This window comes from Pseudophryne corroboree, chromosome 8 (genome assembly GCF_028390025.1).
Source record: "Pseudophryne corroboree isolate aPseCor3 chromosome 8, aPseCor3.hap2, whole genome shotgun sequence".
Taxonomy (NCBI): Eukaryota; Metazoa; Chordata; class Amphibia; order Anura; family Myobatrachidae; genus Pseudophryne; species Pseudophryne corroboree.
The window spans coordinates 3,528,069-3,544,937 of NC_086451.1; the positions used below are offsets into that span (position 1 = coordinate 3,528,069).

Sequence of the window (16,869 nt, forward strand, 5' to 3'; positions counted from 1 at the left end):
CCTGCACCAGCAGAGCTTACACTCTATATTCCCCATCACATAGACACACACACATATACCGCAGTGCTGTACATAGAGGATGTCACTCACACCAGTCCCTGCACCAGCAGAGCTTACACTCTATATTCCCCATCACATGGACACACACATATACCGCAGTGCTGTACAGAGAGGATGTCACTCACACCAGTCCCTGCACCAGCAGAGCTTACACTCTATATTCCCATCACATGTACACACACATATACCGCAGCGCTGTACAGAGAGGATGTCACTCACACCAGTCCCTGCACCAGCAGAGCTTACACTCTATATTCCCCATCACATGTACACACATATACCACAGCGCTGTACAGAGAGGATGTCACTCACACCAGTCCCTGCACCAGCAGAGCTTACACTCTATATTCCCCATCACATGGACACACACATATACCGCAGCGCTGTACAGAGAGGATGTCACTCACACCAGTCCCTGCACCAGCAGAGCTTACACTCTATATTCCCCATCACATGTATACACACATATACCGCAGTGCTGTACAGAGAGGATGTCACTCACACCAGTCACTGCACCAGCAGAGCTTACACTCTATATTCCCCATCACATGGACACACACATATACCGCAGCGCTGTACAGAGAGTATGTCACTCACACCAGTCCCTGCACCAGCAGAGCTTAAACTCTATATTCCCCATCACATGTACACACACATATACCGCAGCGCTGTACAGAGAGGATGTCACTCACACCAGTCCCTGCACCAGCAGAGCTTACACTCTATATTCCCCATCACATGTACACACACATATACCGCAGCGCTGTACAGAGGATGTCAGTCACACCAGTCCCTGCACCAGCAGAGCTTACACTCTATATTCCCCATCACATGTACACACACATATACCGCAGTGCTGTACAGAGAGGATGTCAGTCACACCAGTCCCTGCACCAGCAGAGCTTACACTCTATATTCCCCATCACATGTACACACACATATACCGCAGTGCTGTACAGAGAGGATGTCACTCACACCAGTCCCTGCACCAGCAGAGCTCACACTCTATATTCCCCATCACATGGACACACACATATACCGCAGCGCTGTACAGAGTATGTCACTCACACCAGTCCCTGCACCAGCAGAGCTTACACTCTATATTCCCCATCACATGGACACATACATATACCGCAGCGCTGTACAGAGAGGGTGTCACTCACACCAGTCCCTGCACCAGCAGAGCTTACACTCTATATTCCCCATCACATAGACACACACATATACCGCAGCGCTGTACAGAGAGTATGTCACTCACACCAGTCCCTGCACCAGCAGAGCTTACACTCTATATTCCCCATCACATGTACACACACATATACCGCAGTGCTGTACAGAGAGGATGTCAGTCACACCAGTCCCTGCACCAGCAGAGCTTACACTCTATATTCCCCATCACATGGACACACACATATACCACAGCGCTGTACAGAGAGGGTGTCAGTCACACCAGTCCCTGCACCAGCAGAGCTTACACTCTATATTCCCCATCACATGTACACACACATATATCGCAGCGCTGTACAGAGAGGATGTCAGTCACACCAGTCCCTGCACCAGCAGAGCTTACACTCTATATTCCCCATCACATGGACACACATATACCGCAGCGCTGTACAGAGAGATTGTCACTCACACCAGTCCCTGCACCAGCAGAGCTTACACTCTATATTCCCCATCACATGGACACACACATATACCGCAGTACTGTACAGAGAGGATGTCACTCACACCAGTCCCTGCACCAACAGAGCTTACACTCTATATTCCCCATCACATGGACACACATATACCGCAGTGCTGTACAGAGAGGATGTCACTCACACCAGTCCCTGCACCAGCAGAGCTTACACTCTATATTCCCCATCACATGGACACACACATATACCGCAGCGCTGTACAGAGAGGATGTCACTCACACCAGTCCCTGCACCAGTAGAGCTTACACTCTATATTCCCCATCACATGTACACACACATATACCGCAGCGCTGTACAGAGAGTATGTCACTCACACCAGTCACTGCACCAGCAGAGCTTACACTCTAGATTCCCCATCACATGGACACACATATACCGCAGCGCTGTACAGAGAGTATGTCACTCACACCAGTCCCTGCACCAGCAGAGCTTACACTCTATATTCCCCATCACATAGACACACACACATATACCGCAGTGCTGTACATAGAGGATGTCACTCACACCAGTCCCTGCACCAGCAGAGCTTACACTCTATATTCCCCATCACATGGACACACACATATACCGCAGTGCTGTACAGAGAGGATGTCACTCACACCAGTCCCTGCACCAGCAGAGCTTACACTCTAGATTCCCCATCACATGGACACACATATACCGCAGCGCTGTACAGAGAGTATGTCACTCACACCAGTCCCTGCACCAGCAGAGCTTACACTCTATATTCCCCATCACATGGACACACATATACCGCAGCGCTGTACAGAGAGTATGTCACTCACACCAGTCCCTGCACCAGCAGAGCTTACACTCTATATTCCCCATCACATAGACACACACACATATACCGCAGTGCTGTACATAGAGGATGTCACTCACACCAGTCCCTGCACCAGCAGAGCTTACACTCTATATTCCCCATCACATGGACACACACATATACCGCAGTGCTGTACAGAGAGGATGTCACTCACACCAGTCCCTGCACCAGCAGAGCTTACACTCTAGATTCCCCATCACATGGACACACATATACCGCAGCGCTGTACAGAGAGTATGTCACTCACACCAGTCCCTGCACCAGCAGAGCTTACACTCTATATTCCCCATCACATAGACACACACACATATACCGCAGTGCTGTACATAGAGGATGTCACTCACACCAGTCCCTGCACCAGCAGAGCTTACACTCTATATTCCCCATCACATGGACACACACATATACCGCAGTGCTGTACAGAGAGGATGTCACTCACACCAGTCCCTGCACCAGCAGAGCTTACACTCTATATTCCCATCACATGTACACACACATATACCGCAGCGCTGTACAGAGAGGATGTCACTCACACCAGTCCCTGCACCAGCAGAGCTTACACTCTATATTCCCCATCACATGTACACACATATACCACAGCGCTGTACAGAGAGGATGTCACTCACACCAGTCCCTGCACCAGCAGAGCTTACACTCTATATTCCCCATCACATGGACACACACATATACCGCAGCGCTGTACAGAGAGGATGTCACTCACACCAGTCCCTGCACCAGCAGAGCTTACACTCTATATTCCCCATCACATGGACACACACATATACCACAGTGCTGTACAGAGAGGATGTCACTCACACCAGTCCCTGCACCAGCAGAGCTTACACTCTATATTCCCCATCACATGGACACACACATATACCACAGCGCTGTACAGAGAGGATGTCAGTCACACCAGTCCCTGCACCAGCAAAGCTTACACTCTATATTCCCCATCACATGGACACACACATATACCGCAGCGCTGTACAGAGAGGATGTCAGTCACACCAGTCCCTGCACCAGCAAAGCTTACACTCTATATTCCCCATCACATGGACACACACATATACCGCAGCGCTGTACAGAGAGGATGTCACTCACACCAGTCCCTGCACCAGCAGAGCTTACACTCTATATTCCCCATCACATGTACACACACATATACCGCAGTGCTGTACAGAGAGGATGTCACTCACACCAGTCACTGCACCAGCAGAGCTTACACTCTATATTCCCCATCACATGGACACACACATATACCGCAGCGCTGTACAGAGAGGATGTCACTCACACCAGTCTCTGCACCAGCAGAGCTTACACTCTATATTCCCCATCACATGTACACACACATATACCGCAGCGCTGTACAGAGAGGATGTCACTCACACCAGTCTCTGCACCAGCAGAGCTTAAACTCTATATTCCCCATCACATGTACACACACATATACCGCAGCGCTGTACAGAGAGGATGTCACTCACACCAGTCCCTGCACCAGCAGAGCTTACACTCTATATTCTCCATCACATGTACACACATATACCGCAGTGCTGTACAAAGAGGATGTCACTCACACCAGTCCCTGCACCAGCAGAGCTTACACTCTATATTCCCCATCACATGTACACACACATATACCGCAGCGCTGTACAGAGAGGATGTCACTCACACCAGTCCCTGCACCAGCAGAGCTTACACTCTATATTCCCCATCACATGGACACACACATAGGGCGGGAATACAAATATTTTATCGCCCCCATCTCCCGTCTAAAGTGACAGAAGATCGCGGGGCGATACACGAATGACCCCCGTTTTCACGCTGATCGCGCCCATAAGAGCCGGGTTTAGCCGCGTAAAGCAGCTAAACCCGACTAAAGACATGGGCGCGATCGTGAAAAGTCCCGTTTGGGCGACCAAACGGGTCACTTTTCACGCATTTCAGCTCGCCTGCGACGGGACAAGGGACAACGCGCCCGCCTGTGAAGGGACAACGCGCCCGCCTGTGACGGGACAACGCGCCCGCCTGTGACGGGACAACGCGCCCGCCTGTGACGGGACAAGGCACAACGCGCCCGCCTGCGTCGGGACAAGGCACAAAGCGCCCGCCTGCGACGGGACAAGGGACAACGCGCCCGCCTGCGACGGGACAAGGGACAACGCGCCCGCCTGCGACGGGACAAGGGACAACGCGCCCGCCTGCGACGGGACAAGGGACAACGCGCCCGCCTGCGACGGGACAACGCGTCTGCCTGTGACGGGACAACGCGCCCGCCTGTGACGGGACAACGCGCCCGCCTGTGACGGGACAAGGGACAACGCGTCTGCCTGCAACGGGACAAGGCACAACGCGCCCGTCTGCGACGGGACAAGAGACAACGCGCCGGCCTGTGACGGGACAAGGGACAACGCGTCTGCCTGTGACGGGACAAGGGACAACGCGCCTGCCTGCAACGGGACAAGGCACAACGCGCCCGCCTGCGACGGGACAAGAGACAACGCGCCCGCCTGTGACGGGACAAGGGACAACGCGTCTGCCTGTGACGGGACAAGGGACAACGCGCCCGCCTGCAACGGGACAAGGCACAACGCGCCCGCCTGCAACGGGACAAGGCACAACGCGCCCGCCTGCAACGGGACAAGGCACAACGCGCCCGCCTGCAACGGGACAAGGCACAACGCGCCCGCCTGCGACGGGACAAGGCACAACGCGCCCGCCTGCGACGGGACAAGGCACAACGCGCCCGCCTGTGATGGGACAAGGGACAACGCGCCCGCCTGTGACGGGACAAGGGACAACGCGCCCGCCTGTGACGGGACAACGCGCCCGCCTGCGACATAACACGAGCCGACACGCCGGTGCATTATCACTTCTCCAGGCTTAGTACATCAGCCCCTATATATTCCTTATCGCCCATGCAGGCGCAGGAAGGAACATGCAAACTCCACACAGATAGACATGGTGGGAGTGCAGTAATGCTGCCCACTACGCTCTCCGTGCCTCTATCACAGACACACACTCACCTCTCGCTGGACCACAGCAGGACGGGCACTTGCTGGGACGGGGTCACAGACCGCGGCAGCGCCGATATAAGGAGAACAGAGAACAGGAACGGACCCGTCACTGCCGCCATCTTCATGCCTCTGACACAAGGAACGGAATCACATGACTGGCCGGCGATCAGGTGACAAGAGCGACACTCATAGGCTGCCGCTATTGTCAATCTAACAGGGAGAGGCTCGGGGGCGGGAGATTGCAGTAATTGGACGGCGAAAACGTCTGTCAGTAAAAAGTCAGGTGATGTGCGAGTACAGAACGCATGCGCCATACGTCTTTCCCCCTGGCGATACAGACATGCGCTGTACGTCACTCCCCCACTCGCGTTACAGGCATGCGCGGTACGTCACCACCCCTCGCGATACAGACATGCGCGGTACGTCACCACCCCTCGCGATACAGACATGCGCGGTACGTCACCCTCCGGTGCGATACGGTTGTTACCTTCGTGCTCAGGACCTGGAAGTGACATAAGGAGAGGGCAGGAGAGAACTTCCGCCCTCACAGCTCCTGCATGTTGTCTTCGTTTTCCGAGCGTTTGGGGTAGTTGTGTTTCTATTAGTCATGGGCAAAGTGATTCAGTGAACTGAGTTGAGACACGTGACTCATTTCTACTGGAATGTATTGCAGAGACTGCACATGAATCAGTGACCTGCCAGTGCTGGACTCATGGAGGGAGTTATTCAGCTGCAGTGATTGTGCGGTGTATCTGGGGGAGGCAGCTGCAGTGATTGTGTGCGGTGTGTCTGGGGGAGGCAGCTACGGTGATTGTGCGGTGTATCTGGGGGAGGCAGCTGCGGTGATTGTGCGGTGTATCTGGGGGAGGCAGCTGCAGTGATTGTGCGGTGTATCTGGGGGAGGCAGCTGCAGTGATTGTGTGCGGTGTATCTGGGGGAGGCAGCTGCAGTGATTGTGTGCAGTGTATCTGGGGGAGGCAGCTGCAGTGATTGTGTGCGGTGTATCTGGGGGAGGCAGCTGCAGTGATTGTGCAGTGTATCTGGGGGAGGCAGCTGCAGTGATTGTGCGGTGTATCTGGGGGAGGCAGCTGCGGTGATTGTGCAGTGTATCTGAGGGAGGCAGCTGCGGTGATTGTGCGGTGTATCTGGGGGAGGCAGCTGCGGTGATTGTGCAGTGTATCTGGGGGAGGCAGCTGCAGTGATTGTGCGGTGTATCTGGGGGAGGCAGCTGCAGTGATTGTGCAGTGTATCTGAGGGAGGCAGCTGCGGTGATTGTGCGGTGTATCTGGGGGAGGCAGCTGCGGTGATTGTGCAGTGTATCTGGGGGAGGCAGCTGCGGTGATTGTGCGGTGTATCTGGGGGAGGCAGCTGCAGTGATTGTGTGCGGTGTATCTGGGGGAGGCAGCTGCAGTGATTGTGCAGTGTATCTGGGGGAGGCAGCTGCAGTGATTGTGCAGTGTATCTGGGGGAGGCAGCTGCAGTGATTGTGTGCGGTGTATCTGGGGGAGGCAGCTGCAGTGATTGTGCAGTGTATCTGGGGGAGGCAGCTGCGGTGATTGTGCGGTGTATCTGGGGGAGGCAGCTGCAGTGATTGTGTGCGGTGTATCTGGGGGAGGCAGCTGCAGTGATTGTGTGCGGTGTATCTGGGGGAGGCAGCTGCAGTGATTGTGTGCGGTGTATCTGGGGGAGGCAGCTGCAGTGATTGTGCAGTGTATCTGGGGGAGGCAGCTGCGGTGATTGTGCAGTGTATCTGGGGGAGGCAGCTGCAGTGATTGTGCGGTGTATCTGGGGGAGGCAGCTGCAGTGATTGTGTGCAGTGTATCTGGGGGAGGCAGCTGCAGTGATTGTGCAGTGTATCTGGGGGAGGCAGCTGCAGTGATTGTGCAGTGTATCTGGGGGAGGCAGCTGCAGTGATTGTGTGCAGTGTATCTGGGGGAGGCAGCTGCAGTGATTTTGTGCGGTGTATCTGGGGGAGGCAGCTGCAGTGATTGTGCAGTGTATCTGGGGGAGGCAGCTGCAGTGATTGTGCAGTGTATCTGGGGGAGGCAGCTGCAGTGATTGTGTGCGGTGTATCTGGGGGAGGCAGCTGCAGTGATTTTGTGCGGTGTATCTGGGGGAGGCAGCTGCAGTGATTGTGCAGTGTATCTGGGGGAGGCAGCTGCGGTGATTGTGCGGTGTATCTGGGGGAGGCAGCTGCAGTGATTGTGTGCGGTGTATCTGGGGGAGGCAGCTGCAGTGATTGTGCAGTGTATCTGGGGGAGGCAGCTGCGGTGATTGTGCGGTGTATCTGGGGGAGGCAGCTGCAGTGATTGTGCGGTGTATCTGGGGGAGGCAGCTGCAGTGATTGTGTGCAGTGTATCTGGGGGAGGCAGCTGCGGTGATTGTGCAGTGTATCTGGGGGAGGCAGCTGCGGTGATTGTGCAGTGTATCTGGGGGAGGCAGCTGCGGTGATTGTGCAGTGTATCTGGGGGAGGCAGCTGCAGTGAATGTGCAGAGGCAGCTGCAGTGAATGTGCAGTGTATCTGGGGGAGGCAGCTGCAGTGAATGTGCAGTGTATCTGGGGGAGGCAGCTGCAGTGAATGTGCAGTGTATCTGGGGGAGGCAGCTGCAGTGATTGTGTGCAGTGTATCTGGGGGAGGCAGCTGCAGTGATTGTGTGCAGTGTATCTGGGGGAGGCAGCTGCGGTGATTGTGCGGTGTATCTGGGGGAGGCAGCTGCGGTGATTGTGCGGTGTATCTGGGGGAGGCAGCTGCGGTGATTGTGCGGTGTATCTGGGGGAGGCAGCTGCGGTGATTGTGCGGTGTATCTGGGGGAGGCAGCTGCGGTGAATGTGCAGTGTATCTGGGGGAGGCAGCTGCGGTGAATGTGCAGTGTATCTGGGGGAGGCAGCTGCAGGGAATGTGCAGAGGCAGCTGCAGTGAATGTGCAGTGTATCTGGGGGAGGCAGCTGCAGTGAATGTGCAGTGTATCTGGGGGAGGCAGCTGCAGTGATTGTGTGCAGTGTATCTGGGGGAGGCAGCTGCAGTGATTGTGTGCAGTGTATCTGGGGGAGGCAGCTGCGGTGATTGTGCGGTGTATCTGGGGGAGGCAGCTGCGGTGATTGTGCGGTGTATCTGGGGGAGGCAGCTGCGGTGATTGTGCGGTGTATCTGGGGGAGGCAGCTGCAGTGATTGTGCGGTGTATCTGGGGGAGGCAGCTGCGGTGATTGTGCGGTGTATCTGGGGGAGGCAGCTGCGGTGATTGTGCGGTGTATCTGGGGGAGGCAGCTGCAGTGATTGTGTGCAGTGTATCTGGGGGAGGCAGCTGCAGTGATTGTGCAGTGTATCTGTTGGAGGCCGCTGCAGTGAATGTGCAGTGTATCTGGGGGAGGCAGCTGCAGTGATTGTGCAGTGTATCTGGGGGAGGCAGCTGCAGTGATTGTGTGCAGTGTATCTGGGGGAGGCAGCTGCAGTGATTGTGCAGTGTATCTGGGGGAGGCAGCTGCAGTGATTGTGCGGTGTATCTGGGGGAGGCAGCTGCGGTGATTGTGCGGTGTATCTGGGGGAGGCAGCTGCGGTGATTGTGCGGTGTATCTGGGGAGGCAGCTGCGGTGATTGTGCGGTGTATCTGGGGGAGGCAGCTGCGGTGATTGTGCGGTGTATCTGGGGGAGGCAGCTGCGGTGATTGTGCGGTGTATCTGGGGGAGGCAGCTGCGGTGATTGTGCGGTGTATCTGGGGGAGGCAGCTGCGGTGATTGTGCGGTGTATCTGGGGGAGGCAGCTGCGGTGATTGTGCGGTGTATCTGGGGGAGGCAGCTGCGGTGATTGTGCGGTGTATCTGGGGGAGGCAGCTGCGGTGATTGTGCGGTGTATCTGGGGGAGGCAGCTGCGGTGATTGTGCGGTGTATCTGGGGGAGGCAGCTGCGGTGATTGTGCGGTGTATCTGGGGGAGGCAGCTGCGGTGATTGTGCGGTGTATCTGGGGGAGGCAGCTGCGGTGATTGTGCGGTGTATCTGGGGGAGGCAGCTGCGGTGATTGTGCGGTGTATCTGGGGGAGGCAGCTGCGGTGATTGTGCGGTGTATCTGGGGGAGGCAGCTGCGGTGATTGTGCGGTGTATCTGGGGGAGGCAGCTGCGGTGATTGTGCGGTGTATCTGGGGGAGGCAGCTGCGGTGATTGTGCGGTGTATCTGGGGGAGGCAGCTGCGGTGATTGTGCGGTGTATCTGGGGGAGGCAGCTGCGGTGATTGTGCGGTGTATCTGGGGGAGGCAGCTGCGGTGATTGTGCGGTGTATCTGGGGGAGGCAGCTGCGGTGATTGTGCGGTGTATCTGGGGGAGGCAGCTGCGGTGATTGTGCGGTGTATCTGGGGGAGGCAGCTGCGGTGATTGTGCGGTGTATCTGGGGGAGGCAGCTGCGGTGATTGTGCGGTGTATCTGGGGGAGGCAGCTGCGGTGATTGTGCGGTGTATCTGGGGGAGGCAGCTGCGGTGATTGTGCGGTGTATCTGGGGGAGGCAGCTGCGGTGATTGTGCGGTGTATCTGGGGGAGGCAGCTGCGGTGATTGTGCGGTGTATCTGGGGGAGGCAGCTGCGGTGATTGTGCGGTGTATCTGGGGGAGGCAGCTGCAGTGATTGTGTGCAGTGTATCTGGGGGAGGCAGCTGCAGTGAATGTGCAGAGGCAGCTGCAGTGAATGTGCAGTGTATCTGGGGGAGGCAGCTGCAGTGAATGTGCAGTGTATCTGGGGGAGGCAGCTGCAGTGTATCTGGGGGAGGCAGCTGCAGTGATTGTGCGGTGTATCTGGGGGAGGCAGCTGCGGTGATTGTGCGGTGTATCTGGGGGAGGCAGCTGCGGTGATTGTGCGGTGTATCTGGGGGAGGCAGCTGCAGTGATTGTGCGGTGTATCTGGGGGAGGCAGCTGCGGTGATTGTGCGGTGTATCTGGGGGAGGCAGCTGCGGTGATTGTGCGGTGTATCTGGGGGAGGCAGCTGCGGTGATTGTGCGGTGTATCTGGGGGAGGCAGCTGCGGTGATTGTGTGCAGTGTATCTGGGGGAGGCAGCTGCGGTGATTGTGCAGTGTATCTGGGGGAGGCAGCTGCGGTGATTGTGCAGTGTATCTGGGGGAGGCAGCTGCGGTGATTGTGCAGTGTATCTGTTGGAGGCAGCTGCGGTGAATGTGCGGTGTATCTGGGGGAGGCAGCTGCGGTGATTGTGCGGTGTATCTGGGGGAGGCAGCTGCAGTGATTGTGCAGTGTATCTGGGGGAGGCAGCTGCAGTGATTGTGTGCATGATTGTGCAGTGTATCTGGGGGAGGCAGCTGCAGTGATTGTGCGGTGTATCTGGGGGAGGCAGCTGCGGTGATTGTGCGGTGTATCTGGAGGAGGCAGCTGCGGTGATTGTGCGGTGTATCTGGGGGAGGCAGCTGCGGTGATTGTGCGGTGTATCTGGGGGAGGCAGCTGCAGTGATTGTGCGGTGTATCTGGGGGAGGCAGCTGCGGTGATTGTGCGGTGTATCTGGGGGAGGCAGCTGCGGTGATTGTGCGGTGTATCTGGGGGAGGCAGCTGCGGTGATTGTGCGGTGTATCTGGGGGAGGCAGCTGCGGTGATTGTGCGGTGTATCTGGGGGAGGCAGCTGCGGTGATTGTGTGCAGTGTATCTGGGGGAGGCAGCTGCGGTGATTGTGCAGTGTATCTGGGGGAGGCAGCTGCGGTGATTGTGCAGTGTATCTGGGGGAGGCAGCTGCGGTGATTGTGCAGTGTATCTGTTGGAGGCAGCTGCAGTGAAATTGCGGTGTATCTGGGGGAGGCAGCTGCAGTGATTGTGCAGTGTATCTGGGGGAGGCAGCTGCAGTGATTGTGTGCAGTGTATCTGTTGGAGGCAGCTGCAGTGAATGTGCGGTGTATCTGGGGGAGGCAGCTGCAGTGATTGTGCAGTGTATCTGGGGGAGGCAGCTGCGGTGATTGTGCAGTGTATCTGGGGGAGGCAGCTGCGGTGAATGTGCAGTGTATCTGGGGGAGGCAGCTGCATTGAATGTGCGGTGTATCTGGGGGAGGCAGCTGCAGTGATTGTGCAGTGTATCTGGGGGAGGCAGCTGCAGTGATTGCAGTGTATCTGGGGGAGGCAGCTGCAGTGATTGTGTGCATGATTGTGCAGTGTATCTGGGGGAGGCAGCTGCAGTGATTGTGCAGTGTATCTGGGGGAGGCAGCTGCAGTGATTGTGTGCAGTGTATATGGGGGAGGCAGCTGCAGTGATTGTGCAGTGTATCTGGGGGAGGCAGCTGCAGTGATTGTGCAGTGTATCTGGGGGAGGCAGCTGCGGTGATTGTGCGGTGTATCTGGGGGAGGCAGCTGCAGTGATTGTGTGCGGTGTATCTGGGGGAGGCAGCTGCAGTGATTGTGCAGTGTATCTGGGGGAGGCAGCTGCGGTGATTGTGTGCGGTGTATCTGGGGGAGGCAGCTGCAGTGATTTTGTGCGGTGTATCTGGGGGAGGCAGCTGCAGTGATTGTGCAGTGTATCTGGGGGAGGCAGCTGCGGTGATTGTGCGGTGTATCTGGGGGAGGCAGCTGCGGTGATTGTGTGCGGTGTATCTGGGGGAGGCAGCTGCAGTGATTGTGCAGTGTATCTGGGGGAGGCAGCTGCGGTGATTGTGCGGTGTATCTGGGGGAGGCAGCTGCAGTGATTGTGTGCAGTGTATCTGGGGGAGGCAGCTGCGGTGATTGTGCAGTGTATCTGGGGGAGGCAGCTGCGGTGATTGTGCAGTGTATCTGGGGGAGGCAGCTGCGGTGATTGTGCAGTGTATCTGGGGGAGGCAGCTGCAGTGAATGTGCAGAGGCAGCTGCAGTGAATGTGCAGTGTATCTGGGGGAGGCAGCTGCAGTGAATGTGCAGTGTATCTGGGGGAGGCAGCTGCAGTGATTGTGTGCAGTGTATCTGGGGGAGGCAGCTGCAGTGATTGTGTGCAGTGTATCTGGGGGAGGCAGCTGCGGTGATTGTGCGGTGTATCTGGGGGAGGCAGCTGCGGTGATTGTGCGGTGTATCTGGGGGAGGCAGCTGCGGTGATTGTGCGGTGTATCTGGGGGAGGCAGCTGCAGTGATTGTGCGGTGTATCTGGGGGAGGCAGCTGCGGTGATTGTGCGGTGTATCTGGGGGAGGCAGCTGCGGTGATTGTGCGGTGTATCTGGGGGAGGCAGCTGCAGTGATTGTGTGCAGTGTATCTGGGGGAGGCAGCTGCAGTGATTGTGCAGTGTATCTGTTGGAGGCCGCTGCAGTGAATGTGCGGTGTATCTGGGGGAGGCAGCTGCAGTGATTGTGCAGTGTATCTGGGGGAGGCAGCTGCAGTGATTGTGTGCAGTGTATCTGGGGGAGGCAGCTGCAGTGATTGTGCAGTGTATCTGGGGGAGGCAGCTGCAGTGATTGTGCGGTGTATCTGGGGGAGGCAGCTGCAGTGATTGTGCAGTGTATCTGGGGGAGGCAGCTGCAGTGATTGTGTGCAGTGTATCTGGGGGAGGCAGCTGCAGTGATTGTGCAGTGTATCTGGGGGAGGCAGCTGCAGTGATTGTGCGGTGTATCTGGGGGAGGCAGCTGCGGTGATTGTGCGGTGTATCTGGGGGAGGCAGCTGCGGTGATTGTGCGGTGTATCTGGGGAGGCAGCTGCGGTGATTGTGCGGTGTATCTGGGGGAGGCAGCTGCGGTGATTGTGCGGTGTATCTGGGGGAGGCAGCTGCGGTGATTGTGCGGTGTATCTGGGGGAGGCAGCTGCGGTGATTGTGCGGTGTATCTGGGGGAGGCAGCTGCGGTGATTGTGCGGTGTATCTGGGGGAGGCAGCTGCGGTGATTGTGCGGTGTATCTGGGGGAGGCAGCTGCGGTGATTGTGCGGTGTATCTGGGGGAGGCAGCTGCGGTGATTGTGCGGTGTATCTGGGGGAGGCAGCTGCGGTGATTGTGCGGTGTATCTGGGGGAGGCAGCTGCGGTGATTGTGCGGTGTATCTGGGGGAGGCAGCTGCGGTGATTGTGCGGTGTATCTGGGGGAGGCAGCTGCGGTGATTGTGCGGTGTATCTGGGGGAGGCAGCTGCGGTGATTGTGCGGTGTATCTGGGGGAGGCAGCTGCGGTGATTGTGCGGTGTATCTGGGGGAGGCAGCTGCGGTGATTGTGCGGTGTATCTGGGGGAGGCAGCTGCGGTGATTGTGCGGTGTATCTGGGGGAGGCAGCTGCGGTGATTGTGCGGTGTATCTGGGGGAGGCAGCTGCGGTGATTGTGCGGTGTATCTGGGGGAGGCAGCTGCGGTGATTGTGCGGTGTATCTGGGGGAGGCAGCTGCGGTGATTGTGCGGTGTATCTGGGGGAGGCAGCTGCGGTGATTGTGCGGTGTATCTGGGGGAGGCAGCTGCGGTGATTGTGCGGTGTATCTGGGGGAGGCAGCTGCGGTGATTGTGCGGTGTATCTGGGGGAGGCAGCTGCGGTGATTGTGCGGTGTATCTGGGGGAGGCAGCTGCGGTGATTGTGCGGTGTATCTGGGGGAGGCAGCTGCGGTGATTGTGCGGTGTATCTGGGGGAGGCAGCTGCGGTGATTGTGCGGTGTATCTGGGGGAGGCAGCTGCGGTGATTGTGCGGTGTATCTGGGGGAGGCAGCTGCGGTGATTGTGCGGTGTATCTGGGGGAGGCAGCTGCGGTGATTGTGCGGTGTATCTGGGGGAGGCAGCTGCGGTGATTGTGCAGTGTATCTGGGGGAGGCAGCTGCGGTGATTGTGCAGTGTATCTGTTGGAGGCAGCTGCGGTGAATGTGCGGTGTATCTGGGGGAGGCAGCTGCGGTGATTGTGCGGTGTATCTGGGGGAGGCAGCTGCAGTGATTGTGCAGTGTATCTGGGGGAGGCAGCTGCAGTGATTGTGTGCATGATTGTGCAGTGTATCTGGGGGAGGCAGCTGCAGTGATTGTGCGGTGTATCTGGGGGAGGCAGCTGCGGTGATTGTGCGGTGTATCTGGAGGAGGCAGCTGCGGTGATTGTGCGGTGTATCTGGGGGAGGCAGCTGCGGTGATTGTGCGGTGTATCTGGGGGAGGCAGCTGCAGTGATTGTGCGGTGTATCTGGGGGAGGCAGCTGCGGTGATTGTGCGGTGTATCTGGGGGAGGCAGCTGCGGTGATTGTGCGGTGTATCTGGGGGAGGCAGCTGCGGTGATTGTGCGGTGTATCTGGGGGAGGCAGCTGCGGTGATTGTGCAGTGTATCTGGGGGAGGCAGCTGCGGTGATTGTGTGCAGTGTATCTGGGGGAGGCAGCTGCGGTGATTGTGCAGTGTATCTGGGGGAGGCAGCTGCGGTGATTGTGCAGTGTATCTGGGGGAGGCAGCTGCGGTGATTGTGCAGTGTATCTGTTGGAGGCAGCTGCAGTGAAATTGCGGTGTATCTGGGGGAGGCAGCTGCAGTGATTGTGCAGTGTATCTGGGGGAGGCAGCTGCAGTGATTGTGTGCAGTGTATCTGTTGGAGGCAGCTGCAGTGAATGTGCGGTGTATCTGGGGGAGGCAGCTGCAGTGATTGTGCAGTGTATCTGGGGGAGGCAGCTGCGGTGATTGTGCAGTGTATCTGGGGGAGGCAGCTGCGGTGAATGTGCAGTGTATCTGGGGGAGGCAGCTGCATTGAATGTGCAGTGTATCTGGGGGAGGCAGCTGCATTGAATGTGCAGTGTATCTGGGGGAGGCAGCTGCAGTGATTGCAGTGTATCTGGGGGAGGCAGCTGCAGTGATTGTGTGCATGATTGTGCAGTGTATCTGGGGGAGGCAGCTGCAGTGATTGTGCAGTGTATCTGGGGGAGGCAGCTGCAGTGATTGTGTGCAGTGTATATGGGGGAGGCAGCTGCAGTGATTGTGTGCATGATTGTGCAGTGTATCTGGGGGAGGCAGCTGCAGTGATTGTGTGCAGTGTATCTGGGGGAGGCAGCTGCAGTGATTGTGCGGTGTATCTGGGGGAGGCAGCTGCGGTGATTGTGCGGTGTATCTGGGGGAGGCAGCTGCGGTGATTGTGCGGTGTATCTGGGGGAGGCAGCTGCGGTGATTGTGCGGTGTATCTGGGGGAGGCAGCTGCAGTGATTGTGCGGTGTATCTGGGGGAGGCAGCTGCGGTGATTGTGTGCAGTGTATCTGGGGGAGGCAGCTGCGGTGATTGTGCAGTGTATCTGGGGGAGGCAGCTGCGGTGATTGTGCAGTGTATCTGGGGGAGGCAGCTGCGGTGATTGTGCAGTGTATCTGGGGGAGGCAGCTGCGGTGATTGTGCAGTGTATCTGGGGGAGGCAGCTGCGGTGATTGTGCAGTGTATCTGGGGGAGGCAGCTGCGGTGATTGTGCAGTGTATCTGGGGGAGGCAGCTGCGGTGAATGTGCAGTGTATCTGGGGGAGGCAGCTGCAGTGAATGTGCAGAGGCAGCTGCAGTGAATGTGCAGTGTATCTGGGGGAGGCAGCTGCAGTGAATGTGCAGTGTATCTGGGGGAGGCAGCTGCAGTGTATCTGGGGGAGGCAGCTGCAGTGATTGTGCGGTGTATCTGGGGGAGGCAGCTGCGGTGATTGTGCGGTGTATCTGGGGGAGGCAGCTGCGGTGATTGTGCGGTGTATCTGGGGGAGGCAGCTGCAGTGATTGTGCGGTGTATCTGGGGGAGGCAGCTGCGGTGATTGTGCGGTGTATCTGGGGGAGGCAGCTGCGGTGATTGTGCGGTGTATCTGGGGGAGGCAGCTGCGGTGATTGTGCGGTGTATCTGGGGGAGGCAGCTGCGGTGATTGTGTGCAGTGTATCTGGGGGAGGCAGCTGCGGTGATTGTGCAGTGTATCTGGGGGAGGCAGCTGCGGTGATTGTGCAGTGTATCTGGGGGAGGCAGCTGCGGTGATTGTGCAGTGTATCTGTTGGAGGCAGCTGCAGTGAAATTGCGGTGTATCTGGGGGAGGCAGCTGCAGTGATTGTGCGGTGTATCTGGGGGAGGCAGCTGCAGTGATTGTGTGCAGTGTATCTGTTGGAGGCAGCTGCAGTGATTGTGCAGTGTATCTGGGGGAGGCAGCTGCAGTGATTGTGCAGTGTATCTGGGAGAGACCGCTGCAGTGATTGTGCGGTGTGTCTGGGGGAGGCAGCTGCAGTGATTGTGCAGTGTATCTGGGGGAGGCAGCTGCAGTGATTGTGCGGTGTATCTGGGGGAGGCAGCTGCAGTGATTGTGCGGTGTGTCTGGGGGAGGCAGCTGCAGTGATTGTGCAGTGTATCTGGGGGAGGCAGCTGCAGTGATTGTGCGGTGTGTCTGGGGGAGGCAGCTGCAGTGATTGTGCGG

General features: G+C 57.5%; 1 protein-coding gene across 1 annotated transcript in view; it reads right to left on the reverse strand.

Annotated features, from left to right (window-relative positions):
- Positions 1 to 5,797, reverse strand: part of ATP6AP1 (ATPase H+ transporting accessory protein 1) — a 90,584-nt gene extending 84,787 nt beyond the window's left edge. Inside the window, exon 1 of the mRNA XM_063935827.1 lies at positions 5,607 to 5,797. Within this exon, the coding sequence (XP_063791897.1) occupies positions 5,607 to 5,722 (116 nt within the window). The 5' untranslated portion in view covers positions 5,723 to 5,797. The remainder of the gene's footprint in view (positions 1 to 5,606) is intronic.
- Positions 5,798 to 16,869: the final 11,072 nt, after the last annotated feature.